We start from the raw sequence: 22,373 nt of genomic DNA, 5'->3' as shown, positions 1-22,373 counted from the left end.
CTGTAGTCCCCCATGTAAACAGCCAAACACTTGCACCTCGATGTGGGATCGGGGCTAGGACAAATTCTGGGAACAACACAAGTTCCTCTCTGGTCAAAAACTTCAAACGTTGATTCATTTGTCCATAAGACTTCCTTCCAGCCGTCCTCTGTCTAATTTGTGAGTGTTTGTCCACCAGTGTGGCTTTTTTGTGGACAGACTTAAAAGTACTCCTGAACCCAAGGACAAAAAAAAACAAAAACGAATGAAGCCCGTGGTTGGCTAGATTACCTCTTAGTTGATTACCCGACACTGCTCGTTGGCCTCAAACTGCCCCCCCCCCCCCCCTTCCCTGTTCCCCCTACCTCTACATATTTGCCAGGATCCTCCAGTCAACAAATACTGAAACCTAGAAGATCCCCCGCAATGGCGCATGACTCAAGACTGCGTAGGCACAGTTTCCAAACCGTGCAAGCACACAAAAAGCAAGCGCTCGTCCACGGTGAAGGGAGATTCCTGAAGACAACGGGCAGCGCCAGGACACTAAGTAAGAGGAAATGTATCCCACTATGTACGTCAATCAATAGGTTTTTCCCCAAATCTGGTGTACTCTAAAAACTTATACTGTATTTATGTGTGGTATACTTTGAATGACAGGCTGTTTCCATACTTAGGCCGGTTACACACTCAAAACGTGCAGGAGAACGGCTCCTGCAGGCGTTGCGGCGTGTCGTCGGAATCTGCGGTGCGACGCTGAGTAGCGGCGGCAGTAGTTAATTTACCCGAAGGGGAAGCGCCGATTCCCGACGATAAATTTGCCGGGATGCGTCGTACCGCAACGCATTGAAACGCACCGTCGGGTGTGAAAGGTAAAATGAAAGTCCATGGACTTTCCTTTTACCTTGGTTAACGCAAAGTATAGACTTTGCGTTAAAACGCCAAAAGAGGGCTCTGGTGTGAAAGAGCCCTTAAGAAAAGTGTGTACACATAATACTGGTATAGTCGACTTTTCATCCCAAGCACCAAAGGACAAGGGAAGGGGGGGGTAGTCATGTGATCTACAATAACATTAGGAAAGGGGTCGTGCTGCCTCCTTTGGATAAAACAGCTGGGCTTCTGTGGGGCTGAAGTTGATGGATGGCTGGATGTTGAAGTTGTTATTTCCTCGGATTTGCAGCGCGGAGGCTGCGGTCACCGATGCACCATCTGGCAGGTCAGAGTACAGAGCCGCTTGGCCGCTCCGATGCAGTCTAATCCTTGATGACATTTCTTCTCCATTATACTGAATGCCAGCCATATCTGCAGTGTCTGAATTAATGAGGAGATTCTTCTATGGACCAGTTCAATCTGCATCTGTACAGTGGCCAATCCCTCCGCCATCATTATCATCTCTATCCGGCAGCAGTGTCAGCGGAGAAAGGAAGCCGGATTCAAGCCAAATATATAGCCGATTCCACATAGGGGACCTGTATCTCCAACCAGACTAGCTCTCCTTCCTTCACCACATCCTATAGAAAGAGGGTGGTACCGCCACATCATGTAGCCAGGGGGTGGTACCGCCACATGTAGCCAGGGGGTGGTACCGCCACATCATATATAGCCAGAGGGTGGTACCGCCACATCATATAGCCACAGGGTGGTACCGCCACATCATATAGCCACAGGGTGGTACCGCCACATGTAGCCAGGGGGTGGTACCGCCACATCATATAGCCAGGGGGCGGTACCGCCACATCATATAGCCAGAGGGTAGTACCGCCACATCATATAGCCAGAGGGTGGTACAGCCACATCATGTAGCCAGGGGGTGGTACCACCACATTATATAGCCACAGGGTGGTACCGCCACATCATATAGCCAGAGGGTGGTACCGCCACATCATATAGCCAGAGGGTGGTACCGCCACATGTAGCCAGGGGGTGGTACCGCCACATCATATAGCCAGGGGGCGGTACCGCCACATCATATAGCCAGAGGGTAGTACCACCACATCATATAGCCAGAGGGTGGTACCACCACATCATATAGCCAGAGGGTGGTACCGCCACATCATATAGCCAGAGGGTGGTACCACCACATTATATAGCCAGAGGGTGGTACCGCCACATGTAGCCAGGGGGTGGTACCGCCACATCATATAGCCAGAGGGTGGTACCACCACATCATATAGCCAGAGGGTGGTACCGCCACATGTAGCCAGGGGGTGGTACCGCCACATCATATAGCCAGAGGGTGGTACCGCCACATTATATATCCAGAGGGTGGTACCACCACATCATATAGCCAGAGAGTGGTACCGCCACATCATATAGCCAGGGGGTGGTACCGCCACATGATATAGCCAGAGGGTGGTACCGCCACATCATATAGCCAGAGGGTGGTACCGCCACATCATATAGCCAGAGGGTGGTACCGCCACATTATATATCCAGAGGGTGGTACCACCACATCATATAGCCAGAGGGTGGTACCGCCACATCATATAGCCAGAGGGTGGTACCGCCACATCATACAGCCAGAGGGTAGTACCGCCACATCATACAGCCAGAGGGTGGTACCACCACATCATATAGCCAGAGAGTGGTACCACCACATCATATAGCCAGAAGGTGGTACCACCACATCATATAGCCAGAGGGTGGTACCGCCACATCATACAGCCAGAGGGTAGTACCGCCACATCATACAGCCAGAGGGTGGTACCACCACATCATATAGCCAGAGAGTGGTACCACCACATCATATAGCCAGAGGGTGGTACCACCACATCATATAGCCAGAGGGTGGTACCGCCACATCATACAGCCAGAGGGCAGTACCACCACATCATATAGCCAGAGGGTGGTACCACCACATCCTATAGCCAGAGGGTGGTACCGCCACATCATATAGCCAGAGGGTGGTACCGCCACATCATACAGCCAGAGGGTAGTACCGCCATATCATACAGCCAGAGGGTGGTACCACCACATCATATAGCCAGAGAGTGGTACCACCACATCATATAGCCAGAGGGTGGTACCACCACATCATATAGCCAGAGGGTGGTACCGCCACATCATACAGCCAGAGGGTAGTACCGCCACATCATACAGCCAGAGGGTGGTACCACCACATCATATAGCCAGAGAGTGGTACCACCACATCATATAGCCAGAGGGTGGTACCACCACATCATATAGCCAGAGGGTGGTACCGCCACATCATACAGCCAGAGGGCAGTACCACCACATCATATAGCCAGAGGGTGGTACCACCACATCCTATAGCCAGAGGGTGGTACCGCCACATCATATAGCCAGAGGGTGGTACCGCCACATCATACAGCCAGAGGGCAGTACCGCCACATCATATAGCCAGAGGGTGGTACCGCCACATCATATAGCCAGAGGGTGGTACCGCCACATTATATATCCAGAGGGTGGTACCGCCACATTATATAGCTAGAGGGCGGTACCCCCACATCATATAGCCAGAGGGTGGTACCGCCACATCATATAGCCAGAGGGCGGTACTGCCCCATTAAATAGCCACTGGGCGGTAGCATCGCATCATTATATTTTCAGAGGGTGGTACCGTCGCATCATTATATTGCCAGAGGGTGGTACCGCCACATCATATAGCCAGAGGGCGGTACCACCACATCATTATATTGCCAGAGGGTGGTACCGCCACATCATATAGCCAGAGGGCGGTACCACCACATCATTATATTGCCAGAGGGCGGTACCACCACATCATTATATTGCCAGAGGGTGGTACCACCACATCATATTGCAGTCTACAAGGGCTTCATCCCACTATTTAGTTTCTTTTTTATGCTTCCTTCTCCGACTCCTTCTCTTAGGGTATGAATTGAAACCGCACCATCCGCAACCATTCAGTAACCCACCAATCCCAGCCCTCACCCACTCCAGTTCTCCTTTTCAAGCCGCCCAGGGTATCTAAAGCCCCACCCAAATCACTAATGTCTCAAACACCCCACCTATCCCGGTTCCTAAACCTCCTTCTAGCCCCTCCCCCCTTCTTCCTAGGTCAGTATCCTTTTTGTTGTTGTTTATATTAATGCTGCCCGGTACACTTTAGCAGAAGCAGGTAAACATCTGGCAGAAGTGTAAATCCTGGCGCTATGCAGAGATCACCGTTCACAGAGCTGCTATTATTTGGAGTTTCTGGTTAAGCCTACACATTTTTCTAGCACGATGATCACATTGTTCTTCTGAGCTTCAAAGCGTAGCGGCCGGGTGGAGTCTGGGAACGCCCCGGGCTGGGTGGGGCCCTCTCGCCCGCATAAAATACCTCCGCAGTTTATGACAGTGGAAGTCTCTCTGTGAATCTCTCTGGCTATTTTTAGCAGGATGGCGTCAGATGTGTCAGCCGGCTGCAGCCAAACTTCAAAGCGCATCTCCTGCCTCCTGTCACTTAAAGCACAACTGAAGTGAGGGGGATACGGAGGCTGCCATATTTATTTCCTATCAATACCAGTTGCCTGGCAGCCCTGCTGATCATCTGCCTCTAATGCTTTCAGCCATAGCCCCTGAACAAGCATGCAGCAGATCAGGTGTTTCTGACATTGTCAGATCTGATTAGATTAGCTGCATGCTGGTTTCTGGTGTGATTCAGACACTACTGCAGCCAAATAGATCAACAGGGCTACCAGGCAACTGTCATTGTTTAAAAGGAAATTAATATGGTGGCCTTTACATCCCTCCCGATTCAGTTGTCCTTAAAAGTACAACTGAAATGAGAGGTATACGGAGGCTGCCATATTTATTTCCTTTTAAGCAATACTAGTTGCCTGGCTGTCCTGCTGATCCTCTGCCTCTAATACTATTAGCCATAGCCCCTGAACAAGCATGCAGAACAGATGTTTCTGACTGAAGTGGGACTGGATTAGCTGCACGCTTGTTTCAGGTGTGTGACTCAGCCACTACTGCAGCCAAAGACCAGCAGGTCTGCCAAGCAACTGGTATTGTTTAAAAGGATATATATATATATATATATATATATATATATATATATATATATATATATATATATATATATATATATATATTTAATTTTTTTTTTACATATATATATATATATATATATATATTTTTTATATATATATATATATATATATATATATATATATCTATATATATATATATATATATATATATATATATATATATTTATTTTTTTTTTATATATATATAGCGGCCTCCGTATCCCTCTCAGTTCAAGTTAACTTTAAAGGACAAATGTAGAGAGAGGTATATGGAGGCCATATTTATTTCCTTTTAAGCAACACCAGTTGCCTGGCAGCCCTGCTGATTTTCTGCCTCTAATACTATTAGCCATAGCCCCTGAACAAGCATGAAGCAGATCAGGTGTTTCAGACTTTAATGTCAGATCTGACAAGATTAGCTGCATGCTTGTTTCTGGTGTAATTCAGACACTACTGCAGAGAAATAGACCAGCAGGGCTGCCAGGCAACTGGTATTGATTAAAAGGAAATAAATATGGCAGCCTCCGTATACCTCTTACTTCAGTTTCCCTTTAAAAAAGTAGAACTACACAGGCATCAACAGCACTACAACAAGGTTTTCCATAACTATGTACTGCATCAGGAAGTATAAAGCATGTAGTGGTGAGATCGATATTAGAAGAAATCTTGTCTAATACTTCAAAGCACCAGGGACAGCCATTCTATCCCAAGAAAACAAAACAAAACACATATATAAGTAGATAAATCCTTTTTCTACTAACATAACATTTATATTTTACTGTTCACTTTTTGTTTTCAGTGAGTCTTATATATTTCAGTGAATTTTATAACGTAAATAAAGAGAAAACTGTTCCAGGCATTGTCCATCTTTACTGCCTCTGACTGAAGCCAATCCTGATGTAATTTCCTCCCTTACTCTTTTTTTTTCTCCTAGAAATTGCACTGTCATATCTAGCTTACTTTGTAAACACATGTTAGCTCAGCATAGATCATATTTCAGCAGCTTCTGCAGAGAGGTGAGGTGTATTTCCCTTCTCGTGTCACACTGAACTGCCCTCAGCCAATTAGTGAGGAGCAGGAATATGGTAGGGAAGATGACAAGCATCCCTCTCCCCGGCAATGTACCAGAATACCAGGCTGAGATAAGATTCATTACAGCAGAAACATTTATGATTATATTGGAATGCTTGCAATGCAGGGTCAGGTTGTAGACTGCATAATAAACACAGAGCAGTGGGTAAATGGAATGTTATTTTCTGGCTGACAGTCTCCGCTTTAAAGGAAACCTGAGGATAGGAAACTCGCCAGGACAGAGCGGCAGTGCGCTGCATACGGTGAGAGCGCCGTAACAAGATGCGGAATAATGTAAAAGCAAAGTTACCTCTTTGGATAATCGCGTGAAGACGTCTCCTCCCCTGAGAAAATCCAGAATCAGATACAGCTTCCCTTCTGTCTGAAAGGCTGAGCGGGAAAAATAATAAAAACAGATTTTTTTTTTTATTTCACAAGAAATTTTTTACAGAAATAGTACAGCAATGAAAAACTTGAGCGATAAATTATCCACAGAAAAATAATAATCTGAACATTTGTATAGCGCTTTTCTCCTTTCGGACTCAAAGCGTTTAAGAGCCGCAGCCACTGGGACGCGCTCAAGAGGCCACCCTGCAGTGTTAGGGAGTCTTGCCTTGATCTCCTTACTGAATAGATACTTGACCTAGCCAGGATTCGAACCCTGGTCTCCCATGTCAAAGGCAGAGCCCTTAACCAGTACACTATCTTTGATGGGATTAGCTTCTAGGGATGTCCCTAGCGATTTTTGGAGCGTTTTAGTGTAGCTCTTTTTTTAATTATTTTTTGCTATAGTACAGCTGTAACTGAACAGCTACTGCAACAAAAACGCTTAGAAAACCGCTCTGATCTAGCGTTTTCCACTTTCCTATATTTAACATTGAGGCTGAATCGCCTCAAAAATCAGCAAAAATGCTGCAGGTCCCGTGTTTGCGTTTGGGTTCAAAGCTCATCGCTCTGGTGTTCTCCATCCCATTCAAATACATTAGCCAAGCGCTTTTTAAGCGTTTAAAAAAGTGCTCAGAAGCGCTGGTGTGCATCAGCCCTAACCCCACCTATACCCACATCAAAATAAACACAGACAATTCATCACAGCTTGGCCACAGAGCTGACACTCACCATAGTGCAACTTTACAATAAACGGGTGGTTGACTTCTACCAGGATGTCGCGCTCCATCTTTGTCCGGACTCTGTCTCTTACTGGAAATGTGAAGTACAAATAAAGCTTCTTTAAATGAAAACGTTAAAGCGAATTCACAAGGTGCAAAATGAGGCAATTGACTTTTTAACATCAACATTTATAAACATTATCAAACATTTCTCTGGAATACAAAGACTACCGGTCTCTCCGAGTATAAAACTGCCTGAAACGTGACTCTGAGAAGTCGTCACGTGAGCTCGGAGCCCTCCTGAACCCCAGTGGGGGTAGAGCCATGACAGTAAACGCAAACGCCAGTTCTTCTGCCTCTCACCTTTTAGCGAAGCTTTCTTTAGTACTTTCATAGCGTAAAGTTGGCCGGCGTCGGGTCCGATTGTTTTGCGTACCAAGAAAACCTGCAACAAATGTACAGCTGATAAGTAACAGATTAGACCAGAACTTACTTGTATAACTCCCTCCTCCCCACTCTCACTCTCTCCCCCCACCCTCCCTCATGCTCTGGAGCGATTCATCATGGGAAACATCAGCTGCTCACTTTAAAGTGAATGGGAACCGCATTTTAAAAAAATGAAGCAAATACTTACCTAAGGAGAGGGAAGGCTCTGGGTCGTATAGAACCTTCCGTCTCCTCTCTCGGTGCTCTCTATCCTATGCTGCCCCCCCGTTTCAATTCAATCCCCCACCGAAAGGGTATTTGGAAGTCTTCGGGAGCCGTGTCCTCCCGAAGACGTGCGGCTCCATACTGCACAGGCGTGAGCGTGCAAGAGAGCGTGCTTGCGCAGGCGCAGTACAGGGCCGCCCTTCTTCAGGAGCACTCGGGCTCCCTGAAGACTTCTGAAGCCTCCTTCTCCCGGGTAAAGAATTATTTGACTAATTTAGTCAAATACTGCTACCGGGCGAGCCAGCACCGGAACGTGGGGACCAGGAGAGGAGCCGGAAGGCTCTATAGGACCCAGAGCCTTCCCTCTCCTTGGGTAAGTATCTGTCTCATTTTTGTAAATGCGGTTAACATTCACTTCAAGAGGAATTGAAATGAAGACATCAAACTGATATATATACAAGTTGCTATACGTTACATTCACTTTTGTACAGTTCTGTATAATGCCCGAAGAAGAAACCTAACGTTTCAAAAGACGCACTCTATACATAACAATTGATACGGCGCACCACAACCTGCCAATGGCAACTACAGTGTCAGAGGTGCAAGAAAGGGACGGGGAACAGTTTGTTAAGGATTACCACCATTCACAGTATCTATAGAAGTGATTATTATGAGCACAGGACCAATAATACTGTACTTGAGGGAGGGCCCTTCGGGGCCCCTCTGGCCCAAGCGTCCCGATGCAGTCGCAACCTCTGCAACCCCTATTGCTACACCCCTGCTGACTGGGATGAAGTTCAATCCTTGGTTCTTCTTTAAAGTTGCATTATTGCAAATACCTTCTGTTTTAAAAATGCTAAATTATACAGTGTGTTGATTTATAGTAGGAGGGCTTTTCAGGCTCTTTTAGCCCCTTATACTCTCCTAGTGGTTCTGGGTCACCCTGAGCGGTCCAGGCAGGGGAAGGGAACCTATGGCTGGGGAGCCAGATGTGGCTCTTTTGATGGCTGCATCTGGCTCACAGACAAATCAGTAGGGGTAGATTCCCTAAGCTACACTGCTCAAGCAGCTACAGGTTAGTGTGGCAGCGAATGTGTGAAGTGAAGTCAGCTCAACCAACCACTCTGCAGGGTAAGAGCAGGAACGAGGCAACTCAACCTCGAACAACCGATATCCAGAAAAGTGATGTTCCGCTCAATGATCCAGCAACTAATGTTCACTGATGCAGTAAAACATGACTGCTAACATGTTTCAAACACACAATGGTTCTTAAAGGAATACTATCGATTCACAAATTTTTTTTCAATTGACACAGGAATTGTTTGGGAAGTGCTGCTAAGTACTGGTGTATACATTTTAGTAGCAACTTCTTTGTTTACTTATAAAAATACTTTCAATCTTTACTGACGCCAAAACTGACAGCTGACTGAGCCATGAGGAGAGGGGACATTCCCCTCACACTTGATCAGTTAACTCTGTGTAGCTCTGTGTGTGACAGAGAAGAGAGCTCCCAACAGCTGCAGCTCCTGTGTCCTGTGTTTCTGACTGACCTGTCTGAAGAGAGCAGAGGAAATGTAACTAATTGTCACAGCTTTTCATACTGTTTTTGCTTTCAGAGTTTGATATGTTTGATATTTGCTTTCTGTAGTCTGATCTGCAACTCTGGCTGTGCATTGAAGCAGACACCCCTTCTGCAATTGATTTGTCCCAATATAGCTAAATCCTACCCTCAATAAATTACAGCTTTTGCCTCTGATATTTAACATGAAAAGTAGGAAAATGTTTACACAGCTACTTAGACATTATTTGCACACTGTCATTTTAGAACACTTGGGTATCGATAGTATTCCTTTAATTAGTGTGGCAGCGCAAGTACAATTTTCAAAGTAGGCACGATAGTGCTGTAGCATGTGCTATTAACTTACTAACACTACCCCAAACTAACGGCTGCTCCCATTGTCCCACTCTGGATCCTGTCAGGTCCAGTGAATTTGTAGGACAAGTACCCTGCACTTTGATTGGCCCAATAGGCTGCCTCGTCCTACAAAGTGAATTAACCATGTCAGCTAGCTAATTGTACAAGCTGTTAGTCTGTATTTCTCCTGTCTGGCTCTCAGGGAAATTGCGGATGTTGCTGAAACCCAAGCGAAGCTGAAGACGTGTCTGACACTTCCGCTGCCCGGAGGATCAACTGTGTACACATCACCATAGCAACAGGGACGTGAGCCTTTTGCTGCGCATGCGGACTGTGCCAGTTTGAAACATTGTATGGCTCTCACTGAATTATATTTTAAAATATGTGGCGTTTATGGCTCTCTCAGCCAAAAAGGTTCCTGTCCCCTGTACTCTGACTCACCCACCAGAGCCCAAATGCTTATGCAGAAGAAGTATTTCAGAACCTGGGCCACCTGATGTTTCTGCAAAGTTCAACTGAACCAAATGGAAGGTGAAACTACTCCTGTCCTATCAAAGTATTGCCACGTCAGCAGCTTGTAACAGGACTAATCAAAATCGGCAAGGACTGCCCCTGATCGGCCCGGCTCCATGCCACATATGATTTGCATTATATTTTAATGCAAGGCAGAAATATCAGCATCTCAATGAGCATCTCTACAGAGCCAATATAATAAAATGAGTACAAGTGACAACAAATTTCACTTTCACAAGCCAACGTTGATGATGTACAGACACTCCCAGCTACCGTCCCTGCAATCTCTGCTGCCTGCCCAGCTCCTCAGCAATATCGTCTGCTCACATTCATCCATTCAGTATGTAGTCATAATAGAGGTAATTACACGTGTATGGAAGTACAAACACTGGACGTATACTGCAATTGAATTGGTGGGGGGGGGGGGGGAGTTGTTAGGGTTAGGCATGGGTGGGGGGGTTGGTTAGGAATCAGTGGTGGGAGGGGTTAGGCATGGGTTGGGGGAGTCGGTTAGGAATTGGTGGGGGGCAGTTAGGGAAGGGGGGAGTGGTTAGGGTGTGGCATAAGTGGGGGGATTGGTGAAGGGGGGGGGAAATGGGAGAGTGGTTAGGGTCAGGTATGGATGGGGGGTCAATTAGAGTTAATTGGTGAGGGTGGGCGGTTAGTGTTAAGTATGGGTAGGGAGTTGGTTAGGAATCGGTCGAGGGAGGGGGGGAGGGCATTTAGGGTTAGGCATCTGTAGAAGGAACGCTCGTGTGAGACTAGAGTTGAGTCTAGCATTAGTAATATCGGTAAAATGTAATATTTCACTATCAGAATTACCACTGCCCAATAGTCCGTAATTTTACCAGTATTCTACCAGCGCTCTTTCTGGTGACCACATTTCCCTGGTGCCTGATTTGCATGTCTGCAGTCAGCACTACTGATATCTCCAGCACTGATTGGAGGGAACAGAAGCCAATGAGCAGTCAGCTTGCAGCAGGTTACCTTGCCAAACGATCCCTGGCCGAGGACCTTGAGGAGCTCAAACTGTGCCGGATCCGCCTTCTCACAGCCTTCCTTCACATGGTGTGTGATCTGGATCTCCTTCACAGTCCCCTCATCCTGGGGGAGGGACAGATATCACAGGAGACAGTTATCAGGAGAGGAGGAGGAAGTGACAGGTGCTCATAAAGTCAGGTAAAGACGAGAGTGCAAGGAGGAACAAAGCTAAAACTATGCTAGACGCCTGTGTGGTTTCAACTCTTCCATCCCCCCCCACACACACACACACAGGGCTGTGGAGTCGGAGTCGGAGTCGTGGAGTCGGAGTCGTGCAATTTTGGGTGCCTGGAGTAGGAGTCGGAGTCGGGAAAAAATGCACCGACTCCGACTCCTAATGAATTTGTAACTGTAATTAAAATAGAAAATATGATAAAATGTTCTATTTCTCAGATAATAGTCATTAAAAATAATGTATATATACAGTATATATACAGTAATAGCTGTGCTTAGTCCACAAAAATGAAATAAACCAATCAAAATTAGTTACTTGTGCTGCTTCAAAAAAAGCAGTCCCCGTATTTTTAAGGACAGATATACATATCTGATTGTGACTGTATATATGATGTGTACACAGGAATCTCTTATATATGTTACGGCCAGAACCCGAAGTGTGGCCACTTCGCGTTCTGGCCAGCCACTTCGGGTTCTGGCCGGCCAATGTGCGAAGTGGCCGCAGCGCAGCGGCCACTGTTAGAAATGGCATGATGACACATAAGTTACAATGTATTTTATGGCCGTCTCGCTGCGGCCAAATGTATTAGAAGTCTCGCACTGCCTCCTCTCCTCCTCCCCCCGCCTCTCTCTTCTCCCTGCCTCCTATACCACATACGGAGCAGCCGGCGGGGACACACGCGGAAGTTGGTCAATTTCCTCTCTCCTCTCCCTGCCTCCTATACCACGTACGGAGCAGCCAGCGGGGACACGCGGGTCCCGGAGAGTCGTTCGTTGCAGCAGGGCAGCAGAGTGGGGAGGCTGCAGACATTGCTTCTGCCAGCACCCGCTCTGCAGGAACGGCAGGATTCCCCTGCCGCGACGAACGACTCTCGGGGATACGCGTGTCCCCGCCGGCTGCTCCGTATATTGTATAGAGGCAGGGAGATGAGAGAGGCGGGGGGAGGAGGAGAGGAGGCAGTGCGAGACTTCTAATACATTTGGCCGCAGCGTGACGGCCATAAAATACATTTTAACTTATGTGTCATCATGCCATTTCTAACATTGGCCGCTGCGCTGCGGCCACTTCGCACATTGGCCGGCCAGAACCCGAAGTGGCTGGCCAGAACGCGAAGTGGCCACACTTCGGGTTCTGACCGTAACATATATACTAAATAACATCTATGCTGTAAGAATAAAGCCTGATGTGTAGCTGTGTCACTAATAGAGATGGTCAACGAGATGGAAATAATTCTGCATTGATGCTGATTTATGCAAATGTATGCACTCCCTTTGCTGATGAAATCAAATAATTTGATATGTTGTTAAAATTTGGTTTGGTGACTACAAATTAAAGGGTAACTGAGACGGATGAAAAGTAAAGTTTTATACATACCTGGGGCTTCCTCCAGCCCCCTTCAGGCTAATCAGTCCCTCACTGTCCTCCACCACCCGGATCTTCTGCTATGAGTCCTGGTAATTCAGCCAGTCAGCGCTGTCCGGCCGCATGCTGCTCCCACAGCCAGGAACATTCTGCACCTGCGCAATAGTGCTGCACAGGTGTAGTATGCTCCTGGCGGCGGAGTGTGTGCATGCGCACTGCGCCTGACTGGCTCAAGTACCTGGACTCATAGCAGAAGATCCAGGTGGTGGAGGAGGACAACGAGGGACTGATTATCCTGAAGGCGGCTGGAGGAAGCCCCAGGTATGTATAAAACTTTAATTTCATCTGTCTCAGGTTTACTTTGTTACACAGTAGTACTATACTCTACATATGCACTCCCCACAGAGCTTCAGGGAATCCACTGAGAATGCTGTGCACATTGAACACAGAGGTGTTGTCTGTTTACAATCTCCTCATTCCCCTGTAGAGTACCTGCACATCATGCTTACATGTACCCACACTTACATTGCCTAGGGCCTGATAGATGTTCTTTGTTCCGGTTTGTACCTTTTACAAGTACTCTTACCAAGGACTAGTTTTAGTCTAAAGGGAATAAATATAGTAGTCTACATATCCTTCTCACTTCAGTTGTCTTGTAAAATTCCTAAGCGTTGGCAGTTAAGAGACGAATTTCATGTTACATACTTTTAATCAACAAAATTGTAATATGCAAATTAGAGGAGTCGGAGTCGTGGAGTCGGAGGAATCCTAAACTGAGGAGTCGGAGTCGGTGGATTTTTGGACCGACTCCACAGCCCTACACCTTTTCCAAATAGTGATTTTATCAAGACTCCACCTGGTGTCCGGTCTGTCATTTGGCCCCATTTTCCAGATTTATCACATAAGCAGTAAAGGCCTGTTGAATATACTGCAATGGTGTCCAGACTTGCTTCTGCTACACTGCAAAGCATGATGGGAGCACAACACCCGAAGAGCAGTGGGTGGTTACCTATGATTCAGAGCTCAGATGCTCCACCCAGAGGCCAGTGTTGTGGGTCCTTTTACACTATATCAGTTGCTGTTAGTTGTTGTAACTGAAAGGGCAACTGATGCGCAGTCCAGTGCCCATGTTTCCCTATGGCCTCTTTCACACTATACGCTGAAAAACTGAAGCTTTTTCACAATGTACAACTATGGAGGGAAAAAAAGGGGACTTACTGTGTGCAGCAGCCTGAAGGCCCCACCCTATTTCAAGCATGAAGCAGATGCAGTGCCTGCCTGTTGACAGCACACACTGTCCCCTCCTTGATTAAAGGGAACCAGAGAGGAACGGGCTGAAAAAAAAAGAACAAGCCTTTATACATACCTGGGGCTTCTTCCAGCCCCATAAGCCTGGATCGCTCCCACGCCGCCATCCTCCGCTTCCTGGAACCGCCGTTACCGGGCCCGTCACTTCCGGCGGACGCGGCCAATTGTCCGCATCACAGGGGCTCCCTCCATACATGTACGCATGCGGCTGCACAGCAGGCAGCCTCATGCGTACTTGTATAGAAGGAGCTCCGTGTGATGCGGCGAATCGGCCGCGTCCGCCGGCCGACTGGCCGACTAGCGGCAATGACGGGACCCGGTACCGGCGGATCCAGGCAGCAGAGGACGGCGGCGTGGGAGCGATCCGTGCCTATGGGGCTGGAGGAAGCCCCAGGTATGTATTAAAGCTTCCCCCCAACCTCTCTGGTTCCCTTTAAGTAGCAGGAAGACAGTGATCATGTGACCACATCCATCATTGGTCAGTAGAAGCCTGCTTTATACAGCGGATACCTGCTGCTAGAGACTAGGGACTCGTCAAGGTATAAATACGTTTCTCAAAAGCACACCTTACCCAGTCATTTTGTTTTAAGTGCATATATGCCTGTTTAAATAGGAAAATATGTGCCAGGGACTTGTTGCTACTCACAAAGGGCGACAGCGGCTCCCCCTCCTCCATCGGCTCATCCACCATCTTCATACCGTTCACCTGCAGAGCAAATTATGGTCATTAGCAATCTCACTATGCCGCAATAAATCAGGAGATTACTATGCTTGGAAATCAATGAGTCACACAAGATAACATTACAGCAAACCCCCACACCACCGCCAGACTGCCACGCTAAGGGGGAACCCCGGAACCAGCACATATTGCCAGATCGTACTGTGTGCCAGCAGGGCAGAGACCACGCTGCAGGGGAACCCTGGAACCAGGACGCATCTGCCAGACTGTTTTGTGTGCCAGCAGGGAGGAGACCGTGCTAAAGGGTAACCCTGGAACCAGGACGCATCTGCCAGACTGTACTGTGTGCCAGCAGGGAGGAGACCGTGCTACAGGGGAACCCCGGAACCAGCACGTATCTGCCAGACTGTACTGTGTGCCAGCAGGGAGGAGACCGTGCTACAGGGGAACCCCGGAACCAGCACGTATCTGCCAGACTGTACTGTGTGCCAGCAGGGAGGAGACCGTGCTACAGGGGAACCCCGGAACCAGCACATATCTGCCAGATCGTACTGTGTGCCAGCAGGGAGGAGACCGTGCTACAGGGGAACCCCGGAACCAGCATGTATCTGCCAGAGTGTACTGTTTGCCAGCAGGGAGGAGACCGTGCTACAGGGGAACCCTGGAACCAGCACGTATCTGCCAGACTGTACTGTGTGCCAGCAGGGCAGAGACCGTGCTACAGGGGAACCCTGGAACCAGCACGTATCTGCCAGACTGTACTGTGTGCCAGCAGGGTAGAGACCACCCTACAGGGAAACCCCGGAACCAGCACATATCTGCCAGACTGTACTGTGTACCAGCAGGGCAGAGACCATGCTAAAGGGTAACCCCGGAACCAGCACATATCTGCCAGATCGTACTGTGTGCCAGCAGGGAGGAGACCATGCTACAGGGGAACCCCGGAACCAGCACATATCTGCCAGATCGTACTGTGTGCCAGCAGGGAGGAGACCGTGCTACAGGGGAACCCCGGAACCAGCATGTATCTGCCAGAGTGTACTGTTTGCCAGCAGGGAGGAGACCATGCTACAGGGGAACCCTGGAACCAGCACATATCTGCCAGACTGTACTGTGTGCCAGCAGGGCAGAGACCATGCTAAAGGGTAACCCCGGAACCAGCACATATCTGCTAGATCGTACTGTGTGCCAGCAGGGAGGAGACCATGCTACAGGGGAACCCCGGAACCAGCATGTATCTGCCAGAGTGTACTGTTTGCCAGCAGGGAGGAGACCGTGCTACAGGGGAACCCTGGAACCAGCACGTATCTGCCAGACTGTACTGTGTGCCAGCAGGGCAGAGACCGTGCTACAGGGGAACCCTGGAACCAGCACGTATCTGCCAGACTGTACTGTGTGCCAGCAGGGTAGAGACCACGCTACAGGGAAACCCCGGAACCAGCACATATCTGCCAGACTGTACTGTGTACCAGCAGGGCAGAGACCATGCTAAAGGGTAACCCCGGAACCAGCACATATCTGCCAGATCGTACTGTGTGCCAGCAGGGAGGAGACCATGCTACAGGGGAACCCCGGAACCAACACATATCTGCCAGATCGTACTGTGTGCCAGCAGGGAGGAGACCGTGCTACAGGGGAACCCCGGATCCAGCATGTATCTGCCAGAGTGTACTGTTTGCCAGCAGGGAGGAGACCGTGCTACAGGGGAACCCTGGAACCAGCACGTATCTGCCAGACTGTACTGTGTGCCAGCAGGGCAGAGACCATGCTAAAGGGTAACCCCGGAACCAGCACATATCTGCCAGATCGTACTGTGTGCCAGCAGGGAGGAGACCATGCTACAGGGGAACCCCGGAACCAGCATGTATCTGCCAGAGTGTACTGTTTGCCAGCAGGGAGGAGACCGTGCTACAGGGGAACCCTGGAACCAGCACGTATCTGCCAGACTGTACTGTGTGCCAGCAGGGCAGAGACCGTGCTACAGGGGAACCCTGGAACCAGCACGTATCTGCCAGACTGTACTGTGTGCCAGCAGGGTAGAGACCACGCTACAGGGAAACCCCGGAACCAGCACATATCTGCCAGACTGTACTGTGTACCAGCAGGGCAGAGACCATGCTAAAGGGTAACCCCGGAACCAGCACATATCTGCCAGATCGTACTGTGTGCCAGCAGGGAGGAGACCATGCTACAGGGGAACCCCGGAACCAGCACATATCTGCCAGATCGTACTGTGTGCCAGCAGGGCAGAGACCATGCTAAAGGGTAACCCCGGAACCAGCACATATCTGCCAGATCGTACTGTGTGCCAGCAGGGAGGAGACCATGCTACAGGGGAACCCCGGAACCAGCATGTATCTGCCAGAGTGTACTGTTTGCCAGCAGGGAGGAGACCGTGCTACAGGGGAACCCTGGAACCAGCACGTATCTGCCAGACTGTACTGTGTACCAGCAGGGCAGAGACCGTGCTACAGGGGAACCCTGGAACCAGCACGTATCTGCCAGACTGTACTGTGTGCCAGCAGGGTAGAGACCACGCTACAGGGAAACCCCGGAACCAGCACATATCTGCCAGACTGTACTGTGTACCAGCAGGGCAGAGACCATGCTAAAGGGTAACCCCGGAACCAGCACATATCTGCCAGACTGTACTGTGTGCCAGCAGGGCAGAGACCATGCTAAAGGGTAACCCCGGAACCAGCACATATCTGCCAGACTGTACTGTGTACCAGCAGGGCAGAGACCACGCTGCAGGGGAACCCTGGAACCAGGACGTATCTGCCAGACTGTACTGTGTGCCAGTAGGGAGGAGACCACGCTACAGGGGAACCCCGGAACCAGCATGTATCTGCCAGACTGTACTGTGTGCCAGCAGGGCAGAGACCATGCTACAGGGGAACCCTGGAACCAGCACGTATCTGCCAGACTGTACTGTGTGCCAGCAGGGCAGAGACCATGCTAAAGTGTAACCCTGGAACCAGGACGTATCTGCCAGACTGTACTGTGTGCCAGCAGGGCAGAGACCACGCTGCAGGGGAACCCCGGAACCAGCACATATCTGCCAGACTGTACTGTGTACCAGCAGGGTAGAGACCACGCTACAGGGAAACCCCGGAACCAGCACATATCTGCCAGACTGTACTGTGTGCCAGCAGGGCAGAGACCATGCTAAAGGGTAACCCCGGAACCAGCACATATCTGCCAGACTGTACTGTGTACCAGCAGGGCAGAGACCATGCTAAAGGGTAACCCCGGAACCAGCACATATCTGCCAGACTGTACTGTGTACCAGCAGGGAGGAGACCACGCTACAGGGAAACCCCGGAACCAGCACATATCTGCCAGCCTATACTGTGTTCCAACAGGAAGGAGACCACGCTACAGGGAAACCCCGGAACCAGCACATATCTGCCAGACTGTACTGTGTGCCAGCAGGGCAGAGACCATGCTAAAGGGTAACCCCGGAACCAGCACATATCTGCCAGACTGTACTGTGTACCAGCAGGGAGGAGACCACGCTACAGGGAAACCCCGGAACCAGCACATATCTGTCAGCCTATACTGTGTTCCAACAGGAAGGAGACCATGCTACAGGGGAACCCCGGAATTGTGTGTGTGTGTGTGTGTGTGTGTGTGTGTGTGTGTGTGTGTGTGTGTGTGTGTGTGTGTGTGTGTGTGTGTGTGTGTGTGTGTGTGTGTGTGTGTGTGTGTGTGTGTGTGTGTGTGTGTGTGTGTGTGTGTGTGTGTGTGTGTGTGTGTGTGTGTACCTTTTTATTCCCATAACCAAAAAGTGGGCGGAGACAAATACAAATTTCACTGGAAAATATAAACAGCAGCCATTCTTACACTGTTAATGGCAGGGTTCTCAAACTTTGCACAGTTGGTCACTGGGTGACTGGGATTAATATTCAGAAAGGTGGGTGGAGACTTCAAAAGCCAATCAAAATTTACCTGTTGATTCTCGAGGGAAATATTTCATTGCTGCCATTCTTGCACCGTTAATAACACAGGCCTCAAACCTGGTACAATTGGTCATTGGGTAACAGGGGTACAAATTCAGAAAGGGGGTGGAGCCACAGCAATCATATTTGTTTCATTTCAATGCAAATTATTGATGCCAAAGGCCGCAAAGCTCACAAACTAGGTCATTGAGTAATTGAATAATTGAGTGTTAGGGTTAGAAAAAGTGGGCGGAGCCAACACCAGCCAAATACCCACCCGGGCCATCAGCTAGTATATGTGATGGGATTCTCGTTCTCTCGAACCGGAATGAGAAATAGCGGCAAAATCACAATTTTAGCGATTTGCGCTTCGAGTGTGCACCAGCTCTTACACTACAGACATTTGCAGCTTAATATTGTGCCACTCAGACAGGCCATCATACTGCAGCTGATAATGGTTTACTGCCAGTTGCTCTCAGCAGCCACAGAATAATTACAACAATGCAGTATAAAGCACATTACGTTTTTTAGTGGGAAAGAAAAAACAGCCAGTGGAAATGGCAAATCTATGTATAAAGTATAACACAGGGCAATCCAGATGACGATCTAAAGCAGGGGTATCTGTTATTTTGCCTAGCAAGCAACTTCAAAGTGACCTTCCAAATCCCCAACATAATTAGGCAAAACATTTCCCCCCCCCCCCCCCCCACCCACACACACACACACACACACACACACACACACACACGCACATTACATCTTCAAATATAAATAGAATACTTAGGCAGAGTTTCCCACCACTTTGAAAAGAACATCCCTTCATATAAATACAGTAGGCCAAGTCACTCCCACCCAACCCCACTTTCTATTTCCAAACATAATCATGCAGGAGCAGTGGGAGGAGGCAGAGAAGAGATCTGCATAGAGCAGCAGCAGATGAGGAATGGTGGGAGGAGTCAGTGTAGAGATGTACAGAGAGGGGCAGCAGAGAAGGAGCGATGGGAGCAGGCAGTGTAGAGGTGTGGTGTGGTAGGGTCTTGAGGTCTGCGCAGAGAAGCAGCAGATGGATTGTGATGGGGAGGGGCCAGTCTTCAGATCTGCGGAGAGAAGCAGCAGGTAGATAGTGGTGGGAGGGGTCAGTCTTGAGGTCTGCGGAGAGAAGCAGCAGATGGATTGTGAAGGGGAGGGGCCAGTCTTGAGGTTTGCGGAGAGAAGCAGCAGATAGATTGTGGTGGGAGGGGCCAGTCGGCCAGTCTTCAGGTCTGCGGAGAGAAGCAGCACATGGAGCGTGGTGGGAGGGGCCAGTCTCGGGATCTGCGGAGAGAAGCAGCACATGGAGCGTGGTGGGAGGGGCCAGTCTTCAGGTCTGCGGAGAGAAGCAGCACATGGGGCATGGTGGGAGGGGCCAGTCTTCAGGTCTGCGGAGAGAAGCAGCACATGGAGCGTGGTGGGAGGGGCCAGTCTTCAGGTCTGCAGAGAGAAGCAGCACATGGGGCGTTGTGGGAGGGGCCAGTGTCCAGATCTGCGGAGAGAAGCAGCACATGGGGCATGGTGGGAGCGGCCAGTCTTCAGGTCTGCGGAAAGAAGCAGCACATGGAGCATGGTGGGAGGGGCCAGTCTTCAGGTCTGCAGAGAGAAGCAGCACATGGAGCGTGGTGGGAGGGGCCAGTCTTCAGGTCTGCAGAGAGAAGCAGCACATGGAGTGTGGTGGGAGGGGCCAGTCTTCAGGTCTGCAGAGAGAAGCAGCACATGGAGCGTGGTGGGAGGGGCCAGTCTTCAGGTCTGCAGAAAGAAGCAGCACATGGAGCGTGGTGGGAGGGGCCAGTCTTCAGGTCTGCAGAGAGAAGCAGCACATGGAGCGTGGTGGTAGGGGCCCTTGTAGAGATTTTCCCAAAGAAGAAGCAGATGAGTTTTGAGATGGATAGAGGAGTCATGATGGACGATAGAGTTGGGGGCCCTGTCCCTGCAATACCAAATATAAAAGTGTTGCAGTAGCTGGGGGGGGGGGGGGGGGGGGGGTGCGATGAGCTTGGCGGACTCCATTTCCACCTAACAATATTTCATTCACCCCTCCCCCTCCGGCAGCTTCCTAAAACCCGTCAAACGCTGGCCAATGACCCTTTTCCAGGGAAGGTATAACCACCCCAATCATAGGGATATTCACTGCAGTGTTACATATGAATGTGATTTATAGTACAGAAATATCCGTGGGATAGCTATATGCAGCGAGCGATTATGGGTAATTACGGAGTCTTTATTTCCAGTGCTTATGTTATTACAGTCACCCTGGTTATCCTCATTATGTCTTTATACTTGTTAACCTGAGAGGTAGAGGGTGTATTATATCCGGTTAATGGAAATGGGTATATCAGTGCTAGACGTGTTATGCTAATGAGGGCTGCAGCTGAGGGGTATAAAGCAGACGATTACCAGAGCGCCGGAACCAGCATGAGACATACAGGTGAAACTCGAAAAAAAATTAGAATATCGCGCAAAAGTCCATTTATGTCAGCAATTCTACTCAAAAGGTGAAACTAATATATGAAATAGACGCATTGTATGCAAGGTGAGATATTTCAAGCCTTTATTTGTTATACATTTGATGGTTATGGCTTACAGCAGAGCTTATGAGAACCCCAGAATCAGAATTTCAAAGCATTAGACTATTGTGAAAAGGTCAATATTCTAGGCCAGTGATCTGCAAACTCGTCTCTCCAGCTGTTAAGGAACTACCAGTCCCAGAGTGCATTGCAGGAGTCTGACAGCCACAGTCATGATTCAAAAAGGCAAATGCATTGTGGGACTTGTAGTTCCTTAAAGGGAACCTGTACTGAGTGAAATTATTTAAAATAATCACATGAGGTAACTTCAAATGAACATACATAGTTACCTCGCTGTCAGTTCCTCTCAGAAGCTCACCATTTTCTTCTGACAGTGATCCCTTCAAGTTCTGACAACATTTTGTCAGAACTGAAATATATCAGTTGCTGTCAGTTATATATCAGTTGCTGTCAGTTACAGCTGAGAGGAGAACTGATGTGTCCATGTTTCCCTATGGCTCAAGTGGGCGATGTTACAGTTTAACTGTGTGCTGACCAGAAAGCTGTTATGGTGTAATGGTCATTTTCAAAATGGAGGATGGAGAATTCCATTGATCACAGTGGACAAACAGGACGCAGGAGAGGAAAAATAGATTGAGGAGTAGACTACACGGGAGGTAAGTATGACTTCTGTATGTTTATTTTGGCTTTTAATTTTCAGTTCAGGTTCTCTTTAAGGGCGCGTTTCCACTTCAGCGGAAACAGCCGCGAATCCGCAGTTTCCCCGCAGGCGAATAGTGTGGGGAAACTCTGCCATAGGGTGCAATGGTAACGCCGGCCGAATCGCTGCCGCTAGCGATTCGGCCGGCTTTTGCATCCGAATCGGCACGGGAGACTGCGGATCCCATAGCCATGCATGGGACGGCTGATGGGACTCGTGTGCTTTCCCTGCAGACCCGGAAGAGCCGGCTCGCGTCTCGCAGACACCCGCCGTTTAAGTGGAAACGCACCCTAACAGCTGGAGAGCCAAGTCTGCAGATCACTGTTCTCGGCTCAAAGTGTCAGATTCTGATCAGCGAATTCTTCCAAAACACCTGC

The 22,373-nt window shown here is 49.1% G+C and overlaps 1 protein-coding gene across 1 annotated transcript in view; it reads right to left on the bottom strand.

Moving 5' to 3' along the window:
• Positions 1–22,373, bottom strand: part of RPS6KA6 (ribosomal protein S6 kinase A6) — a 127,388-nt gene that overhangs the window by 62,465 nt on the left and 42,550 nt on the right. The window contains exons 2-6 of the mRNA XM_068249264.1: positions 14,762–14,821; positions 11,217–11,333; positions 7,514–7,595; positions 7,161–7,241; positions 6,355–6,434 (exon numbers count right to left, since the gene is read on the bottom strand). Coding sequence (XP_068105365.1) covers positions 6,355–6,434; positions 7,161–7,241; positions 7,514–7,595; positions 11,217–11,333; positions 14,762–14,821 — 420 coding nt within the window. The remainder of the gene's footprint in view (positions 1–6,354; positions 6,435–7,160; positions 7,242–7,513; positions 7,596–11,216; positions 11,334–14,761; positions 14,822–22,373) is intronic.

Source organism: Hyperolius riggenbachi, chromosome 8 (assembly GCF_040937935.1).
Source record: "Hyperolius riggenbachi isolate aHypRig1 chromosome 8, aHypRig1.pri, whole genome shotgun sequence".
Classification (NCBI taxonomy): domain Eukaryota; kingdom Metazoa; phylum Chordata; class Amphibia; order Anura; family Hyperoliidae; genus Hyperolius; species Hyperolius riggenbachi.
Note: the sequence above shows the minus strand (reverse complement) of the source record. Positions and strands in the feature narration are given on the sequence as shown.